The following is a 19,880-nucleotide window of genomic DNA, read 5'->3' as shown; positions in this document are numbered from 1 at the left end:
AAATCATTGCATTTGACCAGTGCATCAGATTTATGACAGCATGAAGTGTTTTAAAGGTTATGTGCATCAAACCTCTCCAATAACAGCTGTTCAAATGACTGCATGTCTCAGACTAACTACATCAGCAAGACTCCAATATAGTTATTAGGTAAACTGATAAATCTCTCAATGAGTAAAACCGGCTGTCTTATGATGGACCACATTTGTTTTAAATTATTTAACATTATCATCCCTGGTTCACTAATTTACTCTACTTAAGAAAAAAAAGCTGGGTAACACTTTATAATAACACTCAGTTGTAAGTCATTTATAAATGGTTAATGATGAACTAATCATTTACAAAACATTCATAAATGATTAGTAAGCGATATATATTAACAGTTGATGTATGTTTTGTAAATTCAGTTACAAGTCATTTACATCTGATTAGTTAATGATTAATCATTTACAAAACATGAATATGCATTTCATAAATGTTTAATACATTTTATTTATTTTTTGTATGTATGAAGCCATTAGAGAGCGGGCTGGACCCGAATAGTCGTTCGGTGGGTTGGTATTTGAATTGAAAATTTTACATTGGAATATTCGTTTGTTGTTTGCACACCTGCATCCCCCTCGAAACGGCTCTCGTTCACGCTTGAATATGTTCAACACTGTAAAATCTGACGAAAAACAATACTCTTTTACAGTTGTCTTATATAGCCTAGCCATTTTTAATAGGATGGACAGTTGAAGGAACCCAACCTCGTTATACTTAATAAATATATTTGCTGCTTCTTGGCCTACTAAAGTGTTCCTGCAACGGGAGTATTCTCTGGCTAGAGCGCAGAACAGCGGAGTGTGTGTGGACAAGAGCAGAACAGTGGAGTGTGTGTGGTCAGAAGAGCAGAACAGTGGAGTGTGTGTGGACAGAAGCGCAGAACAGCGGAGTGTGTGTGGACAGAAGAGCAGAACAGTGGAGTGTGTGTGGACAGAAGAGCATGAGGACAGCGGAGTGTGTGTGGACAGAAGTGCATGAGAACAGCGGAGTGTGTGTGGACAGAAGAGCATGAGGACAGCGGAGTGTGTGTGGACAGAAGTGCAGAACAGCGGAGTGTGTGTGGACAGAAGTGCAGAACAGCGGAGTGTGTGTGGACAGAAGAGCAGAACAGCGGAGTGTGTGTGGACAGAAGAGCAGAACAGCGGACAGAAGTGCAGAACAGCGGAGTGTGTGTGGACAGAAGTGCATGAGAACAGCGGAGTGTGTGTGGACAGAAGAGCATGAGGACAGCGGAGTGTGTGTGGACAGAAGAGCAGAACAGTGGAGTGTGTGTGGACAGAAGAGCATGAGGACAGCGGAGTGTGTGTGGACAGAAGAGCAGAACAGCGGACAGAAGAGCAGAACAGCGGAGTGTGTGTGGACAGAAGAGCAGAACAGTGGAGTGTGTGTGGACAGAAGTGCATGAGAACAGCGGAGTGTGTGTGGACAGAAGAGCAGAACAGTGGAGTGTGTGTGGACAGAAGTGCATGAGAACAGCGGAGTGTGTGTGGACAGAAGAGCATGAGAACAGCGGAGTGTGTGTGGACAGAAGTGCAGAACAGCGGAGTGTGTGTGGACAGAAGAGCAGAACAGCGGAGTGTGTGTGGACAGAAGAGCAGAACAGCGGAGTGTGTGTGGACAGAAGAGCAGAACAGCGGAGTGTGTGTGGACAGAAGAGCAGAACAGCGGAGTGTGTGTGGACAGAAGTGCAGAACAGCAGAGTGTGTGTGGACAGAAGAGCAGAACAGCGGACAGAAGAGCATGAGAACAGCGGAGTGTGTGTGGACAGAAGAGCATGAGAACAGCGGAGTGTGTGTGGACAGAAGAGCATGAGAACAGCGGAGTGTGTGTGGACAGAAGAGCATGAGAACAGCGGAGTGTGTGTGGACAGAAGAGCAGAACAGCGGAGTGTGTGTGGACAGAAGAGCATGAGAACAGCGGAGTGTGTGTGGACAGAAGAGCAGAACAGCGGAGTGTGTGTGGACAGAAGAGCAGAACAGCGGAGTGTGTGTGGACAGAAGTGCAGAACAGCAGAGTGTGTGTGGACAGAAGAGCAGAACAGCGGACAGAAGAGCATGAGAACAGCGGAGTGTGTGTGGACAGAAGAGCATGAGAACAGCGGAGTGTGTGTGGACAGAAGAGCAGAACAGCGGAGTGTGTGTGGACAGAAGAGCATGAGAACAGCGGAGTGTGTGTGGACAGAAGAGCATGAGAACAGCGGAGTGTGTGTGGACAGAAGTGCAGAACAGCGGAGTGTGTGTGGACAGAAGAGCAGAACAGCGGAGTGTGTGTGGACAGAAGAGCAGAACAGCGGAGTGTGTGTGGACAGAAGAGCAGAACAGCGGAGTGTGTGTGGACAGAAGTGCAGAACAGCAGAGTGTGTGTGGACAGAAGAGCAGAACAGCGGACAGAAGAGCATGAGAACAGCGGAGTGTGTGTGGACAGAAGAGCATGAGAACAGCGGAGTGTGTGTGGACAGAAGAGCATGAGAACAGCGGAGTGTGTGTGGACAGAAGAGCATGAGAACAGCGGAGTGTGTGTGGACAGAAGAGCAGAACAGCGGAGTGTGTGTGGACAGAAGAGCATGAGAACAGCGGAGTGTGTGTGGACAGAAGTGCATGAGAACAGCGGAGTGTGTGTGGACAGAAGAGCAGAACAGCGGAGTGTGTGTGGACAGAAGAGCAGAACAGCGGAGTGTGTGTGGACAGAAGAGCAGAACAGCGGAGTGTGTGTGGACAGAAGAGCAGAACAGTGGAGTGTGTGTGGACAGAAGTGCATGAGAACAGCGGAGTGTGTGTGGACAGAAGAGCATGAGAACAGCGGAGTGTGTGTGGACAGAAGAGCAGAACAGCGGAGTGTGTGTGGACAGAAGTGCATGAGAACAGCGGAGTGTGTGTGGACAGAAGAGCAGAACAGCGGAGTGTGTGTGGACAGAAGAGCAGAACAGCGGAGTGTGTGTGGACAGAAGAGCAGAACAGCGGAGTGTGTGTGGACAGAAGTGCAGAACAGCGGAGTGTGTGTGGACAGAAGTGCAGAACAGCGGAGTGTGTGTGGACAGAAGAGCAGAACAGCGGAGTGTGTGTGGACAGAAGAGCAGAACAGCGGAGTGTGTGTGGACAGAAGAGCAGAACAGCGGAGTGTGTGTGGACAGAAGTGCAGAACAGCAGAGTGTGTGTGGACAGAAGAGCAGAACAGCGGACAGAAGAGCATGAGAACAGCGGAGTGTGTGTGGACAGAAGAGCATGAGAACAGCGGAGTGTGTGTGGACAGAAGAGCATGAGAACAGCGTGGACAGAAGAGCATGAGAACAGCGGAGTGTGTGTGGACAGAAGAGCATGAGAACAGCGGAGTGTGTGTGGACAGAAGAGCAGAACAGCGGAGTGTGTGTGGACAGAAGAGCATGAGAACAGCGGAGTGTGTGTGGACAGAAGAGCATGAGAACAGCGGAGTGTGTGTGGACAGAAGAGCATGAGAACAGCGGAGTGTGTGTGGACAGAAGTGCATGAGAACAGCGGAGTGTGTGTGGACAGAAGTGCATGAGAACAGCGGAGTGTGTGTGGACAGAAGAGCAGAACAGCGGACAGAAGTGCAGAACAGCGGAGTGTGTGTGGACAGAAGAGCAGAACAGCGGACAGAAGTGCAGAACAGCGGAGTGTGTGTGGACAGAAGTGCATAAGAACAGCGGAGTGTGTGTGGACAGAAGAGCAAGAGGACAGCGGAGTGTGTGTGGACAGAAGAGCATGAGAACAGCGGAGTGTGTGTGGACAGAAGAGCATGAGAACAGCGGAGTGTGTGTGGACAGAAGAGCATGAGAACAGCGGAGTGTGTGTGGACAGAAGAGCATGAGAACAGCGGAGTGTGTGTGGACAGAAGTGCATGAGGACAGCGGAGTGTGTGTGGACAGAAGAGCATGAGAACAGCGGAGTGTGTGTGGACAGAAGTGCATGCCTGAGCTTGTATTATGAAAGTATGCTACCGTGTTCTTTATTTATTACAGTTTGTTCATTTATTTTTCGTTTTTCTTTATTTAATTTTTTTTTTCTTTATTTTAATTTCGTTTTTCTTTATTTAAATCTACTGCAGTGTGTAGTGTAGTGTAAGTGTGTACTACAGTGCTGACTGGTGAGGGTATAGACAGCTGTTTTCTCTGAAACACATGGAGTCTTTAAACACTGTGCACCTGATGTGAGCAAAACATACAAAAAATAAAAAATATTAAACATTTATGAAACACAGTCATGGTTTGTAAATGATTAGTTAATCATTAACTAATCAAATGTAAATGACTTGTTACAGAATTTACAAAACATACATAAAATGTTAGTATATCACTTGCTAATCATTTATGAATGTTGTGTAAACGATTAGTTCATCATTAACTAACCACTTCTAAATGACTTACAACTGAACGTTATTATAAAGTGTTGCCACATATGAAGCACCATGTAAAAGATATTTGGGTCCTGAGGTGTTCAAGTCATGTCTGTGTCCCTGATGTTGGCTCTTCACGTCTATCTTGTTCTGGTCCAGTGAGGTTTTGCTCTTCACCAGTTTCCTCCTCCTCTTTACTGTCACTGTCATTTTCTAAAATACAATGTTTCCAGAAATTATTCCCTGACCAATAAAATGATAAAGCAATTTAATGACAATTTGACAAGCCAGAAAAGGGTCAAATGTAAATCTGTTCTAAATTTGCTATGAAATGACAAAGCTATAAACGTTTGTGATTTTTATTTCTATAAAACAAAACTAATCTTATAACTTATGAAAAAAACACCTATTCAAGTGCAGTGAAGACTTCATATTTAAATTGTTTTTACTCCAATTTTTTTTTAAAGTGCTATATATTGTAGAAACAGGAAGATGTGCTGTTGTGATCATGTGTTTATCTCAACAGAGCAAGTCGTCTTTAAAGGAATACAGTCAGACTGACGTCCAGTCAAACTCTCTAAACATGCTCACCTGGTTCACTGCTCTTCTTCTGCTTATCCAGAAGTGCTGAATGAGCCGTTTCACCTTCATTCTTACCAGTCATTTCTTGCACACTTTCTTTTTCTGGAAAAAACAGTAAATAATGACTCAAATATCTGGGATTATGAGCTTAAAATATACCTTTTACACTAAATACAATAATAATTATAACTAGATTAGTTTGTAAATGGGAAACTGAAACCCATATCACATTCATATCTTTATGGTTTTGAGCATCTTACCGTTCTTTTTTTGTCTTTGTTTCTTTATTTTGAAATAAACAGCCACAGCTATGATCACCAGAACAGCAGCAGCGATGATGGATAATGCAACTAGAATGATATCCTGATCTGATTGTGGAGAACAGAACAATACTCATTATCTTCATCATGAACTGTACTTGAGCATTACTGTAATGAGCCTGAAGTAAACCTGTGTCGCAGTGTTTCAGAGTGAAGCTGCTGCTCTTCTGGCTCACTTCATTCTTCACAGTGCACGTATAGACTGAATCAGGCTCCTCCTCTCTGCTGATGTGAAGCTCTTGCCCGAACTGCTGAGCTGAACCTGATCCAGTCCATTCATAAGAAACATTAGACTGAGATGACACTGAACAGAACAGCGCTCGTGAAATATTGTTCAGATTACAGGTCACGATCGGCTCCTGTACAGCATCTGAGGAAACAGCGAATGCTGGATTTAGATGCTACGTAAACGTAAATTATTTGACAAAACTTTGAGCTAAATCTCATAGCTACAAGACAGTAGCCGTGTTTCCATTTCCTTTCAAATTGCGAAGGGAATTTATAACTTCCCAGAAACACCTCATATGTGCCGCTCACAAGTATAAGGGTCTTTCCTTGCCATTAATGCTAGGATAACACGCCTACGCCTCCTTCAATTGAAAATAATGGCTAGTGCGGTGGCTTTATGCTTAAAAAATAAACTTTACACTTAAAGATTTATACTTAAAGTATTAACTGTAAGCTGGAGAAATTGGAAGAACTGGTTGAGGAACGACCACTCCTCGAGAAGACGAAGGACGGATATTTTTATTGGCTACCGAAATGCCGGTCAAAGATTTGAATATAAATTCAAATTGTACTCAGTAATGAAATGTGATTTTACAAGTAGCGAAGCAGACTTAGCTTAATATCTATTTGAGTACAAGTAAAATGACAGATTTAAAAATATACTCAAAAAAGTACAAGTACGTAAAAGTAAAAAACTACTTGATTACAGTAACGTGAGGAGTTGTAATTCGTTACTTCCACCTCTGCTTTAGTTAGTGTGTAATGTTGCTGTTTCAGGCATAAACAACATCGGGGGTGGTGTGGCGCAATGGATAAGACACATGCCTTTGGTGTGAGAGACCCGGGTTCGAATCCACTGTGAGACACCAATGTGTCCCTGAGCAAGACACTTAACCCCTAGTTGCTCCAGAGGCGTGCGACCTCTGACATATATAGCAATTGTAAGTCGCTTTGGATAAAAGCGTCAGCTAAATGAATAAATGTAAATGTAAATCTGCAAAGTTACAACGCTAAAAGTTCAAAGCAAAGGGAGATATTTTCTTTTACAGAAATCGCTTTTTAAGGACTACAACAAACGGCTGATAGGGACTACACGAGCTTCCTCCCGGGTTAGTGACATCACAACACGAAGTTTATTTTTACATAATGATTATTTTTACGAAAACAATTTACATAAACCCCGCCCCCGGGAACGCGCAACAAAGGGGATGAGTCCATGAGAAGAGGAAGGGCCCTATCTTGCACCCAGCGCAATTGACTTTGTACACCGACGCATGTATCATTCCTATTTTGCACCTGAAGCACAGCGGACTTTTCCCTCCACAGACGCACGTCAGTAAATTAGGGAATGAACTTGCGCTCCCGGGGGCGGTTCAGTGAAAAGAGGCTGCGTTTTCCGGCGCAAACGTTCCCTGGTGCTATTTTGCAGCTTCAGAAAACAATTCCTCCACTGACCAGGAAAAACACGAGGGAAATCATTGTGGTGTCCATGAAGATGTGAAAAAATAGGCATTGTAAGAATTGATAAATTAGGAGATTCCAGACAGTCTGTTTTGGGGGTGACCAGGCCCTGAGAGGACAAAAGGACCTCTCTGGAGATTAGCATTTGAACTGGCTCTCATGCACCATCGAGACGAAAGTCTCACCTCCGAGTCATCTAATCTACATCTCTTTCCCTCACCCCCTCTCTCTCTCAGATGATCACCCGAAGATCACCCAAGAAAATGTATAGTTTAATGTGAATGATTATCACAGAGTATTTTCATGTTTGGTATCATTTAAAATGTCACAGTGCGACTGGTACAAATGTCCTATTTCCAGAATAAGTAAAACACAAGGTAATAAGGTTTTTGAAGGTTTATGGATAACTAGCATACAAGGAGGGGTTGGTCTCTCAAGCAAATGGTCACACCCCCAAGAGGTGCTACAGTGTACCTCTGAATGCAAATTTCTATTGTTAGCACATGGTTCCAGGTGAAAAGGTTTGTCTATTTAAGGAGGTGCAGCAGGGAGATCGGGGCCTTTTCTGTACTTCAGATCGGTCCGTTAGGCTGAGAGATATAGATCTCTCAGCCTAACGTATTTCTTAATGTTGGGTTTGCATCTTCTCTCTATTCCAGAGCATTTGATGTTTTGTATCGATTATCTTTGAATTGATTATGAAATTGGCATGATACATTTACCTGACATAATAAATTGTTACATTTGATTATTCTCACTGACTTTGATATTATTTTCATTGAAGAGTTAGACGGAATAGTAAAACACCCACTCACTTTTAGTGAGGCACAGATATTATTAAAACCTTTCATTTATGGAGTCAGATGAATTAACGAGTAAATACATATGATTAATGTATTACAAATTTAACCACCAATACTTCGCATGAGGAAAGGACAGAGCACGTGAGACCTTCCCTGTGTTATTGGAAAACCTCCATTGGACCAATTTCACGGGCCTTACAGCATAAATCTAGCTTACACATTTACCCAAATTATTATACGCCTGTTTAACCGAAGCTAGTTTGGGTGTGTTTCTCCCATCTACAGTGTCACTTCTCTGTGTTTTACGGCCCTGACGAGAACGTCGGTCTCCTCGGCTGTGAACCGCTCCTGGCAAATCCGCCGTTATAATAGCAATCCGCCATGGAACAAGCACGCCTGCTCTTACAGGGAATGTGAGATGACGCTCTGATTGGTTTATTTCACGTTACGCCCAAACCACACCTATGAGTAATGAAGCTACTTCAGACCAACCCATTTTAGATTTACGTTGCAAGAGTCATTTATCCCGCCGGTATAATAGCAACAGCGCCTGAGACCAGCCCACAAAGTTATTTGCGTTTCGCGCTTGATACTTGCGTTTCAGATCGTTAAAATAGGGCACGAAGAGTTGTAGTAGTAGAGCACATTTGTGATGATGCTCAAGCTGTCGCATTTGTCTTTTCACGTTTATTGCAATACAGTACGTAACACAAATCGCAATAGCATGTCAACTCTGTAGGGATCTTAAACCAGTTCCCACACAAGCGATTTTATAGATTATCATGACAGAATATGCTAATTGAAGATAGTTAACTCCACATCAGAAACATAAATTCATCAACTAACCATTCAGAAACGTTGTCACTTCATACATGTTGTCACTTCTTCTTGAGTCTCTCCATCATTGTCTGACTCCAGTTTAAACATAAAAGGCTAAACAGCTTCTGTCATATTAGTGCATGTCTGCAAGCTGTTGAAGCTCCGCCCTATTCTTGAAAGGGAGCAGCAGCTCATTTGCATTTAAAGGGACACACACAAAACCCTCAAAAAGGACAATTTGAAAATATCTGTGGGGTATTTTGAGCTAAAACTTCACATACACACTCTGGGGGCATCAGAGACTTCTTTTACATCTTGTAAAAAGTGGCATTATACCACCCCTTTAAATTACTATGATTTCCCATTTGTGTCACATCCATTATCAGTTTCCAGGTCTTTTAAATAAAGTAAAATAAATGATATGATGAAACATTTACTTCCTGGAAAGTCCATAAATACTTTGTTCTTACATCACAGAGTGAATTATCCATTTCATTCATCAACAGAATATGTCAGCGTCTGTCTTGAAAAACCACTATAGCAGTGGTTCTCAACTCCAGTCCTCGGGACCCGCTGCTCTGCACATTTTGTATGTCTCCCTTATTTAACACACCTGAATCAGATCATCAGCTCATTAGGAGAGACTCCATGAACTGAACTGAGTGTGTCAGATAAGAGAGACATACAAAATGTGCAGAGCAGCGGGTCCTGAGGACTGGAGTTGAGAACCACTGCTATAGTTTGTACAGTATGTTGTGTTTCGTGTGCTGGTGTCGTCAGATGTCTTAGCTTATTTAACAAACAAGATTTTCTCTGTCATCCAGCTTCACAGGTATGATGATACTCCAGCCAAGCCAACATTAAATCAGTGTAACCAACAATACTGCCGTCTTATTTCATTCTCACTTACCGATAACTTGAACTTCTCTTTCAGAACTTTCCAGCTTCCCACTGATCTGGATTACAGACTTATAAATGCCACTGTCACGGCTGGTCATGTTATGAACCGTGAGCTGTCCAGTAGTGAATTCAATCTCTGATCTTTCCTTGAACTGACCGTAATCTTGAAATTCAGTCGGATCATGGTCAGCCACCTTATTTCCATTGTGTGTCCACAAAATGTCTTCAGGCTTTCCTTGAATATTTGGATTTAAAGTCAGACTCGTCCCATTCTCGACATAGACGATAGGCGTTACAGCATCTGATTCATATTTAGAAAAGGGGTTAATAAATCAGCAAAGGTAAAGATAATGGTGCAAGTTTAAACATCTAAAATATAATAATCTACATTAAGTTGAGTTTTACAATGAAAATCTAAATGTAGTAGTGAATTAGAGATCCTAAATAAATTCTTGGCTGCTGCTTGAACATTGTCTTTAACATTAGGCTTCTTCTGTCTCAACAAAGAAAAGCTCTATTCTTTATGGATACTGTGTAATCCATTGTTTGCTTAATCTGGATATGTCTGATGCACTTGAAACTTCTTATGCAACATTACGACTAAAAGAGCTTATCAAAACAACTCCAATTAAGGGACTGTTCGTTTTTTTTTTATTTAAGGGTGAGGAGTTTTGAGATCTATAGTCAAAATAGACATGACCCTCCCTTCGCCAGCAATACATTTGCAATACCCTCCAAAATGATTGTGAAAAAAGGCATGACCCTCCCCTATAATTTATTGATTACTTCTGTACGGGTTTGCGCTTGGCAAAGATGTTCAGATATCCATTGTTTTTTTTTACAACCATGACAAACGACTTAACCTCTGCTTTCTCATCTTACTAGGGCTGTAACGATAGACCAAACCCACGATTCGGTTTGTATCACGATTTTTTATTTAAAAAAAAAAAAAATCTCCATGTTTTTGGTGCAATGTGGTGGTGACGCGTTTATGTAACGTGGGTGGCGCTGCCAATAAAGCACCTAAAAGCTGTCACAAAGAACTGGCAAAGGTAATGATTATGAATATGTCAAATATAGCAAGGAGACATTTAAATTGTTTATTAATAAACAAGCGTTTCCTGTGTCAGTGTCGGCTGCTGAAGTTGACGATGCTGACTCGTGATCTTCGCAGTAGTGAATGCGCCAGAGAGAAATGCATACTTCATACGGATTACTCAAGCAGAGAGCAGTCTGTTTTCTTTTGTTCTGAATTGTTCTGTTTAAAAGAAGACATTTCAAGCTTTCTATAGATATATTTCTCAGGTGTGTGAGGTAAGTAGGCTACACTATACGAGTTGAGTAAAGTTGGCAACAAATTCACAGATTCGAACTTCCCGGCTCAATAACTCGTGAGCTAAACGTTGTTACTACACACATAGCATCTCTTTTTAATCGTAGTAATGTAGACAAGCAGCTACAATCTAATTTTCCTCGAAACGAGCTTTCCCTCGCAGTGGACAAAATACATTGATCTGTATGCGCAGGTTGAGAGACAGATCCGAAGGGACCGTCTGCAAAGTGCAAAACCCGAAAAGCGTTACTACGAAACACACTATAGTGTCATCAAATTCAGCTTACACACTACTGCTGTCCTGATGGTTATACTACACTTTTCATCAAAATGATACATTTACAATTGTATATAACATTTTAAATATATTTATTCCAACATAGTAACAATACAATGAATTACAGTGAAGTTATTGAATATTTTTCATAAATAATAATCATAAAAGTTATGCAAAAAGATTTTTATCCAAAATAAGTGTTGTAGTATAACCACCAGGACAGCAGTGATGTGTGAACTGAATTTGGCAACAATAAAGTATATTACAGTGAAGTTATTGATTTTTTTCATAAAAATCATAACAATTATACATTTACAATTGTATTTACTATTTACAATAAAAAATAAAATAAAAATTCCAAAATAAGTGTTGTAGTATAACCACACCAGGACAGCAGTGATGTGTGAACTGAATTTGGCAACAATGCAGTGTATTACAGGGAAGTTATTAAATATTTTTCATAATAAAAATCATCAAAATGATACATTTACAATTGTATATAAAATTAAAAATATATTTTTTTCCAAAATAAGTGTTGTAGTATAACCAACAGGACAGCAGTGATGTGTGAACTGAATTTGGCAAACAATACAGTGAATTACAGTGAAGTTATTAAATATTTTTCATAAAAATCACAAAAAAATATACAAAGATATTTATCCAAAATAAGTGTTGTATTGACCATCAGGACAGCAGTGAGGTGTGAACTGAATTTGGCAACAATGCAGTGTATTACAGTAAAGTTATGGAATATTTTTCATAATAAAAATTATAAAATGCATACATTTACAATTGTATATACAATTATTATTTTTTTTTTATAAGTGTTGTAGTATAACCAACAGGACAGCACTGAGGTGTGAATTTGGCAATAATGCAGTGCATTACAGTGAAGTTATTTAATATTTTTCATAAATAATAATCATAAAAATTATGCAAAAAGACTTTTATACCAAAATAAGTGTTGTAGTATAACCATCAGGACAGCAGTAGTGTGTAAGCTGAATTTGATGACACTATAGTGTGTGACAGTGAAGTTATTGACTGTTTTCGTAGTAACGCTTTTCGGGTTTTGCACTTTGCAGACGGTCCCTTCGGATCTGTCTCTCAACCTGCGCATACAGATCAATGTATTTTGTCCACTGCGAGGGAAAGCTCGTTTCGAGGAAAATTAGATTGTAGCTGCTTGTCTACATTACTACGATTAAAAAGAGATGTTGTGTGTGTAGTAACAACGTTTAGCTCACGAGTTATTGAGCCGGGAAGGTCGAATCTGTAAATGTTTTGCCAACTTTACTCAACTAGCATAGTTTCTGAGCCCGTACGCCCCGAAGCGCGCGCTCACTGTCAAACAGCGCCAAACTGGATTTTTTTTGGGTCCGACCCATCTGCTAGCGATGGGGGGTCGAGACTGAGGGTGTATTCACACGTGCCTCGTTTGGTTCGATTGAATCGAACTCTAGTTCGTTTCCCCCCTTGGTGCGGACCTTTTGGGCAGGTGTGAATACAGCAATCGAACTCGGGTGCGGACCAAACAATCGAACCGAGACCCAGCTGAAGAGGTGGTCTCGGTACGGTTCCAAACGAACTCTGGTACGGTTCGTTTACGGTGTGAACATGAACCGACCCAATTGCAGAAAACTGCGCCTTTTTATTTGACTACTCTTATGAGGATACTTAACAAAACGGACATTTTGACATAATGGTGTCTAAAGCGAGCGAGCGAGCGAGCAAGAGCGCGCGCACGGCAGAGAGAGAGGGAGCGAGAGACCTTGCGTGTGTGTGCCAGCTAGTGTGCCTCACGAAGCGAATGTAAGGACCCAAGCAATCAATTGTCGGTGCGGGCGGGCTTTTATCTACCATATAGTTTCTTCATATTGCGTTTGTAGAGAATAACACCAAATCAGTAAAATAACAAATATTACATTATCTCCATGCTGAGCCTGTTTGTGCACTTCCTGCTTTTCCCTGCTTGAGAATTCCTGTCCAATGAATGGACGACCTTAGCACACGTGTGGTTTTGTTTACACATTTTGGTTCATTTGCAAAAAGAGCAGTGTGAAAGCGAACCGTACCAAACAAAAAAAATCAACATTTGGTCCGGACCAAAGCAAGTGAACTAACGGACTTTCCTGGTGTGAATACTACGGAAGAGGATTAGGGCCAAGCAATAATAAAAAAATAAAACTATCTCGAGATTAAAGTCTTTATAATTCAAGATTAAACTCGTTAAATTTCGAGAAAAAAAGTCGAAATACAATCTTGAGAATAAAGTCATTAAATATCGAGATTAAAGTCATTATAATTCGAGATTAAACTCGTTAAATTTCGAGAAAAAAAGTCGAAATACAATCTTGAGAATAAACTCATTAAATATCGAGAATAAAGTCGTTGTGTTTCGAGAAAAAAACTCGAAATACAATCTTGAGAATAAACTCATTAAATTTCGAGAATAAAGTCGTTGTGTTTCGAGAAAAAAAGTCGAAATTAAATGTAGAGAATAACGCATTCGATTAGTGTTCATTGCATAGCCTAGCCTCATCGAGGTTTCGTGGTTTCCCAGGATACCATAAGATGCATTATTAATCGTTGTTGGTTGTGTACGCCTCCATCCACAGAATGTAACGACTGTAACCATCTATACAGCCATTAATGGCAATGCCGTACGGTTTTAATTTATCATAGCTGTCCACAGTCTATATGCCAGAGTGCATTTGGGCCAGCGCAAGTGTAGCCTACTCTCCTTCGTCGAAATTCCACACATTGAGGATCAAAAAGTTTATTAATGCGTCTTATGGTATCCTGGGAAACCACGAAACCTCGTTGAATTTCATGTTGGACAAAAGCGAGTACATCGCGCAAATTGGACTGATTTTTTCTTCTAAAAAGACCTAGCCGACCTAAGAATGTTCTATTCTTTGTTACTGAAAGAAAGTCTAAAATATAGCTTGACTAAGTGATCCAACTCTGCCATGTCCTCTATCAGTAGGCTTGAACACTGATCCAATGCGTTATTCTCTACATTTCATTTTGACTTTTTTTCTCGAAACACAACGACTTTATTCTCGAAATTTAATGAGTTTATTCTCAAGATTGTATTTCGAGTTTTTTTCCCGAAATTTAACGAGTTTTTTTCTCGAAACACAACGACTTTATTCTCGAAATGTATTGAGTTTATTCTCAATATTGTATTTCGACTTTTTTCTCGAAATTTAACGAGTTTTTTGTCGAAACACAACGACTTTATTCTCAATATTTAATGAGTTTATTCTCAAGATTGTATTTCGACTTTTTTTCTCGAAAGTTAACGAGTTTAATCTCGCATTATAATGACTTTAATCTCGAGATGGTTTTATTTTTTTTATTATTGCCTGGCCCTAATCCTCTTCCGCAGTATACACCCTGAGACTGTTTTCATAAATACAAAAGTTGGGTGACCCTTCCCGGCCCCCAGACTAAAAAAAATTTATGACGTCACCATCCCCTCCTCAACAAAGAATAAAAAGACATATCACATGACTCTCCCTATTTTCCTCCGGTGGTCCATTCCATAAATACCGAACAGTCTCTAACAAGTTTCAGTAATATTTACAGCGTATTAAGCAAGTAACCATGACAAGTAATAAAGAACATCACTTACTGAATAATCTTGACAGTATTAAACAGATGAAAAGACTCGATACTTCCCAAATCGGTTTCATTGACTAACTTTAGTCCTTTCCAGGTGAACCGGTCCGTCAAGCGCTCGAGCAGTGTGTGGCTTTACAGTTGTTCGAGACTGAAGCTGTAATTAAAATATGAACGAGTAGGGTATAATTGTGGCAATTTATTGTAAGCTGCCATTCCCGAACACCCTTAAAGAAAAAGGTATGTCACTCACCTCCAAGTAGAGGTAACTGCGTGCCACGAGGTCAGAAGGAATGGGGCGTGCCAGGAGGAACCGAAAGCTTCCTGATCCGCATAAAAGCGAGCCATAAACTTAATCACTTTTGGTCAACAAACAATTATACAAGACCAAATACATTTCTGTCACTGTAAAAATAGCAATAATGATATTGAGAATATATTAAAAAGTACGTTAAAGTTACCGCGACTTTTTAAAAACGAATTAAATTATTATTTTAAAGATAAAAATGTCTCCTGACACTATTAAAGTTATACTAGTTTTGTACTTTCATTTAAAGTAGGCCTACATACAAACTAAAATTAATGTTATTTTTATAATAATGGTACAGCAAATGTTTTTGCTGTATAGGCATAGCCTAGGCTACGTGTTTGATCAAACACTCACCATATAATTATAAAATGAAGTAAAAACGGTTTAATATCCTTCTTTTAAGTGACATTAATCAATTAAGCAAAACAAACACCAATTTATCCAAAAAAAAAAACATTTATTAAGTTGTCATTTTTACAATTAATTTTTTGAAACGTCAATTGAATTTGTCATCAAAGGCTTGTGTTCTAAGTCAAAACTCATTCCTTCACTGATTCATAGTAGCAACTGTCCGCACAAATGAACAGTCTAAAAACTCAAATGGTGTCTTAAGAATAAAAAATGAAATTCTATGGCATCATTTGAACCTTTCATTTAAACAAAGTTAATACATTTCAGTAGTTAATTGAAAAACCTTTGTCCAGAAAATCGTTCAGAGGAGCCTTAATGAAGAGTGAAAAGGGTTGTAGATCTCTCTAATACTGGTAAAAACTGCTTTCAAGTATGGGAAGGTTGGTACACTTTCCATGTCAGTTGAATTTAAACACTTATAAATGTTTACAACTGAAACTTGTTTAAATTTCAAAAAGTCAAAGTTAATGACTCAAAAATATAAATAAATAAAACAAATAAAAATTGAAACATCAGTTTTGAAAAGATTTTGAGATTTTTTAAAAACACAATTTTTTAAGGTTTATTTGTCAATTACACACACACACACACACATATATATATATATATATATATATATATATATATATATATATATATATATATATATATATATATATATATATATATATATATATATATATATATATAGCATTGATTTAGCACAATGGGATTTTATAAATGTCTAATAAACTGCACGTCAAGCATGTTGTCTGTCATTTCCTTTATGTTGTTATTGCAGTGTCCGACACAGAGGAGAAAATATGCCAGCAGGCGGAGCAGTCTAAATAGAACTAAAGATTTTATGCTATATTGTCCACTAATCATACTTGGGTGCATCTGAACTTTTTCACAAAGACCAACACTGGGAAGTTTAATGTTTATTAAAAATAAGGAGCAAGGAAAGTCTTGTAAAATCCAAGGAGCTGAAACTGAAGGTGAGGGTACAGCGTCAGTGCAGGGAGTCTTCAGGATCCACTGAATCCCTTTCTGCTTCTTGTGTTGAAAGAGATTAAGGAGACAAAAACGGGACAAATTATAGTAGCATATATTACATCTTGTGGTATTTAGTATTATTCCCCATTTAGTCTAGTGTGATTTGTTTTTGTAAATGGCTTGCTGCTTTTAAGCATTGTTTTTAATCTCACGAATAAACTTCCATTTCCCATCAATCCAAAAATCAGCTGAGCTGAAACATAATATAGACAGGTAGCTTACAGAAACACAATGCCTAAAAAACTCCACCCGTACGTTTTTGTTACTCAAATATGCAATTTAAAATAAGGATTTTTTTTTGTTATTGCACATATTCTCAAATAGTCTCAAATGATATTCTCACTTTATCACTTCCACCAATCACTATCACACTCCCCAATGCTATATTTAACACCTTTTAGAAGCCTTTACCTCTTATTACACAACAAAGGGTAAAAATGCATTAATAGAACGGTTGTAGTGGAACCGTTACTATAGTGGAACTATTGAGAGGCTCCACGAGCCGCCATTGCTGTGTCGCAACTTTCTCTCTATGGCTCTGACTCTGTCTAAGAGGAAACTCCTTTGACCAATGAGAAACCTCCTGCCACGCCCCTATCTCTTGCCACGGCCATTACTCCAAGCTGCAGGCAGCTACCCCTGTCTCCTCACCTTTACATGGCTCTCTGTTTTGTAATGTACATTAAGCTCCACCTCCTACAGCTGCGAACTCAGACAACCAACACTTCCTGTATAGACATCAACAGATGTCCGTGAACAGTGAGCGTTTTTGCAAAATATGCTCATGAAGTGGTTAGGCAACTTTACAGATAATCGTAGCAACTGTTATGCCTACCTTATATGTAGGCTAATCTCCGGTTATTTTCAGTTAAATGAACATATTAGTAGAATGTATGGTCACACTTTAGATTAGGGTCCAGTTCTCACTATTAACCAATTTTGCCTCAATACACTCCTAATTAATGCTTATTAGTTAGTAAGGTAGTTGTTAAGTTTAGGTATTGGGTGGATTAAGGCAGGGATGTAGAATATGTTAAAAATAACACTATTAAGACAGAATAAGACATTAATATGTGCTTTATAAGGACTAAAAAACAGCCAATATCCTAATATGCATGTTAATAAGCAACTAGTTGATAGTGAGAAGTGTTACCGAATGTATTATTCATCCATTATGTTCTTCAAAGCAAAAGCTTGATTTTGTAGATAATCTTGACAATGATCTTTCCCCCCGTCTCGTTTGCTCTTTCCTCATGACAGACAGGTGGTGTTCAGCTATACACTGAGTGCGTATACATTCATCACTGTCCTCACACTTCATACTCAAAGTAGGACACAACTAATACTCTAGTACACAAACTAAGGCACGAAACATGCTTCCCAAAACAAAACCAGGAAAATAATCAACCATTAAGAAGATTTAAAAAAAAAAAAAACAGTCATAAACGATTTGAATAAAACAGCTAAATACAATTACACATTTCTGTGTATGAATTTATGTTTTAATAATTGTAGTGGCAAACAATTTTCTATGTGTTTTCAATTTTCTACATGTTCACACACACAACTGTTGATGGTACTCGTTGTTTAACCCCTTCCATTCACATCAATGTGTTTTCCAAACAAAAGTTATCACCCCCCATTTTGATGCATGGTCCAACCCGTGCATAATTTATCATAGTGGTTTAAGAAATGTTTCAGTAACAAGGTTTGCCATCAACACTAAACCAAACGCTTCTTTAATATTGCAGCCAAATTTCCTCCAAACAGACTTCTCTGTGTCTTAATTAAAAGACTAATGCTCTGTAAGGAGTCAGAAAAATCAAGGGTTACTTTCAGATAACGTTAAACAAAATCTCCGTTGTTTCTGTGGCAGTAGCTTTTCAGCTAGCGTCTGCCCTTCAATTTTCTACAGAAACAAAATCTTTTTTTTTTTTTTGTATACACTTTTCTCATTTCCACATTGAAATCCTATCAGGTAAAAAAAAAATATCCACCAGCAAATTTGACACTAGGCCAGCATGATAGGATGACCATCTGACTTCAAAAATTTTCAATGTTTCCACAATGCCCCAAAATCATTACCAACCCCAAACCAAAACCAATAGTTTTTAAATCGTCATGCATTTCCCTGCCATTCATTTCCAGGCTTCAGTTAAAGGTTGTATCAGCGATTGTGGGTGACATCACTTCTGTTTGTGTTTGAAGCGAGATCCCAAACAAACCAAGTTAGCTCGCCCCTCCCTCCCATTTCGTGCATCATGAAAAAAACGATCATGCACGCGCATTTCTTAAGAAATTTTATTTATTTCCAAGAAGGATATTTTCACACACAGTTCATATCCAAACAAGTCAGCACTAGCAGCTACTCACCTGTCCAGAAGAAACAGTGCAACCTCGGGGTCAGATTTAAAATAATTCAGTTCTTTAAGTTTCTCCACCTTTCAAAAGCCTTCCCGATAACTATTCGTGTCTTGGAATAAACACGATGGTATTCCCTCGCCCTAATCCTCCTCCTCTTGGGGATTGATTTGCGTGCACGAGCGCAAAACCTCACAACACCCAACCCCTGTCGGTGATTGGTTGGAACACAATTTATTTTGGTTTTGAGTGGTTGGTGAAACCAATTGCTTTTGTGTGCAGATCTCAGAGCCTATTGGCTGCCTACAGAGACGCGTTTTTTTGACGGCCTGCTTATGGGGCGGGCAGCTAGCGGATCGTTAGGAAAGATTATGAAGGGAGTGGATTGTAATCCACTGCTGCTTCAATGTATATGTAATGAGTGATTATAATCAAGGTATTAATCAATACTTTTCCTTCTAAATATCAAATGAGTTGAATGACTTCTCTGGAGATTTTACTTTGTTATAAGTTACCAGTGTGATTACTGAAATGTTCTTTTCATGTATTCATTAATGTCAGTATTTGATATTTGAATGCAGTAACATTGCTTGCCTATTTATCCCAGCTTCCAGAAATTAAATAGGGACTGGTTTTGTGTTTGAGAAAGGTCTTCAACATGTTAAAACACATAGGAGTCATTTAAGTCTATAGTTTAAGGGACCCTTTGTCAGTTAAAGCCTATAGTTTCCATTTAGAATAAAGTGTCCTATCCTGAGAGAAAGAACTTGTTATCTTGATGTTTTGAGACGAGACCCGGCCAAATCCAGCCTTGGAAAAGATGTGTGCCGGGTGTGTGTGTTAGTCTTCTTGCTGACAGGTTAAGGAACCACTGGCATTGTTGGAGATTGACTGAGTTGTTGTTCGAGACATGCTGGCACCCAGCAACCCAAATTTGCGACCTGGAAGGTCACGACGTGCCTAACTTCAGGGTCCGAGTGTCAGCGGCATAATCTATGGAGATATGCTTCTGTCTATCTG

The 19,880-nt window shown here is 39.5% G+C and overlaps 1 protein-coding gene across 2 annotated transcripts; it reads right to left on the bottom strand.

Annotated features, from left to right (window-relative positions):
- Positions 1 to 4,096: 4,096 nt before the first annotated feature.
- cd58 (CD58 molecule) lies at positions 4,097 to 15,028 on the bottom strand. 2 transcript variants are annotated; one of them, XM_084420833.1, is made up of 7 exons: positions 14,997 to 15,028; positions 14,757 to 14,900; positions 9,517 to 9,807; positions 5,426 to 5,665; positions 5,236 to 5,343; positions 4,985 to 5,077; positions 4,097 to 4,606 (listed from the first exon to the last, which is right to left on the bottom strand). In XM_084420833.1, exons 2-7 carry the CDS (start codon positions 14,815 to 14,817, stop codon positions 4,500 to 4,502), a joined length of 900 nt encoding a protein of 299 aa, XP_084276959.1. In that variant the 5' UTR covers positions 14,818 to 14,900; positions 14,997 to 15,028; the 3' UTR covers positions 4,097 to 4,499. The 2 variants fall into 2 exon arrangements, with proteins under 2 accessions (XP_084276959.1, XP_084276960.1); XM_084420834.1 differs by having other exon boundaries at positions 4,389 to 4,606; positions 4,985 to 5,071.
- Between the last annotated feature and the right edge of the window lie 4,852 nt (positions 15,029 to 19,880).

Source organism: Rutilus rutilus (assembly GCF_951802725.1).
Source record: "Rutilus rutilus genome assembly, chromosome: 10".
Classification (NCBI taxonomy): Eukaryota; Metazoa; Chordata; class Actinopteri; order Cypriniformes; family Leuciscidae; genus Rutilus; species Rutilus rutilus.
Note: the sequence above shows the minus strand (reverse complement) of the source record. Positions and strands in the feature narration are given on the sequence as shown.

Bases quoted from the DNA above. Each gene is read 5' to 3' on its own strand.
- cd58 (XM_084420833.1), bottom strand. From the start codon at position 14,817: ATGAAACCGATTTGGGAAGTATCGAGTCTTTTCATCTGTTTAATACTG. The intron at 5,666-9,516 runs GTAAGTGAGAAT...CTGTTTCCTCAG, and splicing joins AAGAGAAGTTCAAGTTATCG to ATGCTGTACAGGAGCCGATC. The intron at 4,607-4,984 runs GTGAGCATGTTT...ATTGTATTTTAG, and splicing joins GAAGAAGAGCAGTGAACCAG to AAAATGACAGTGACAGTAAA.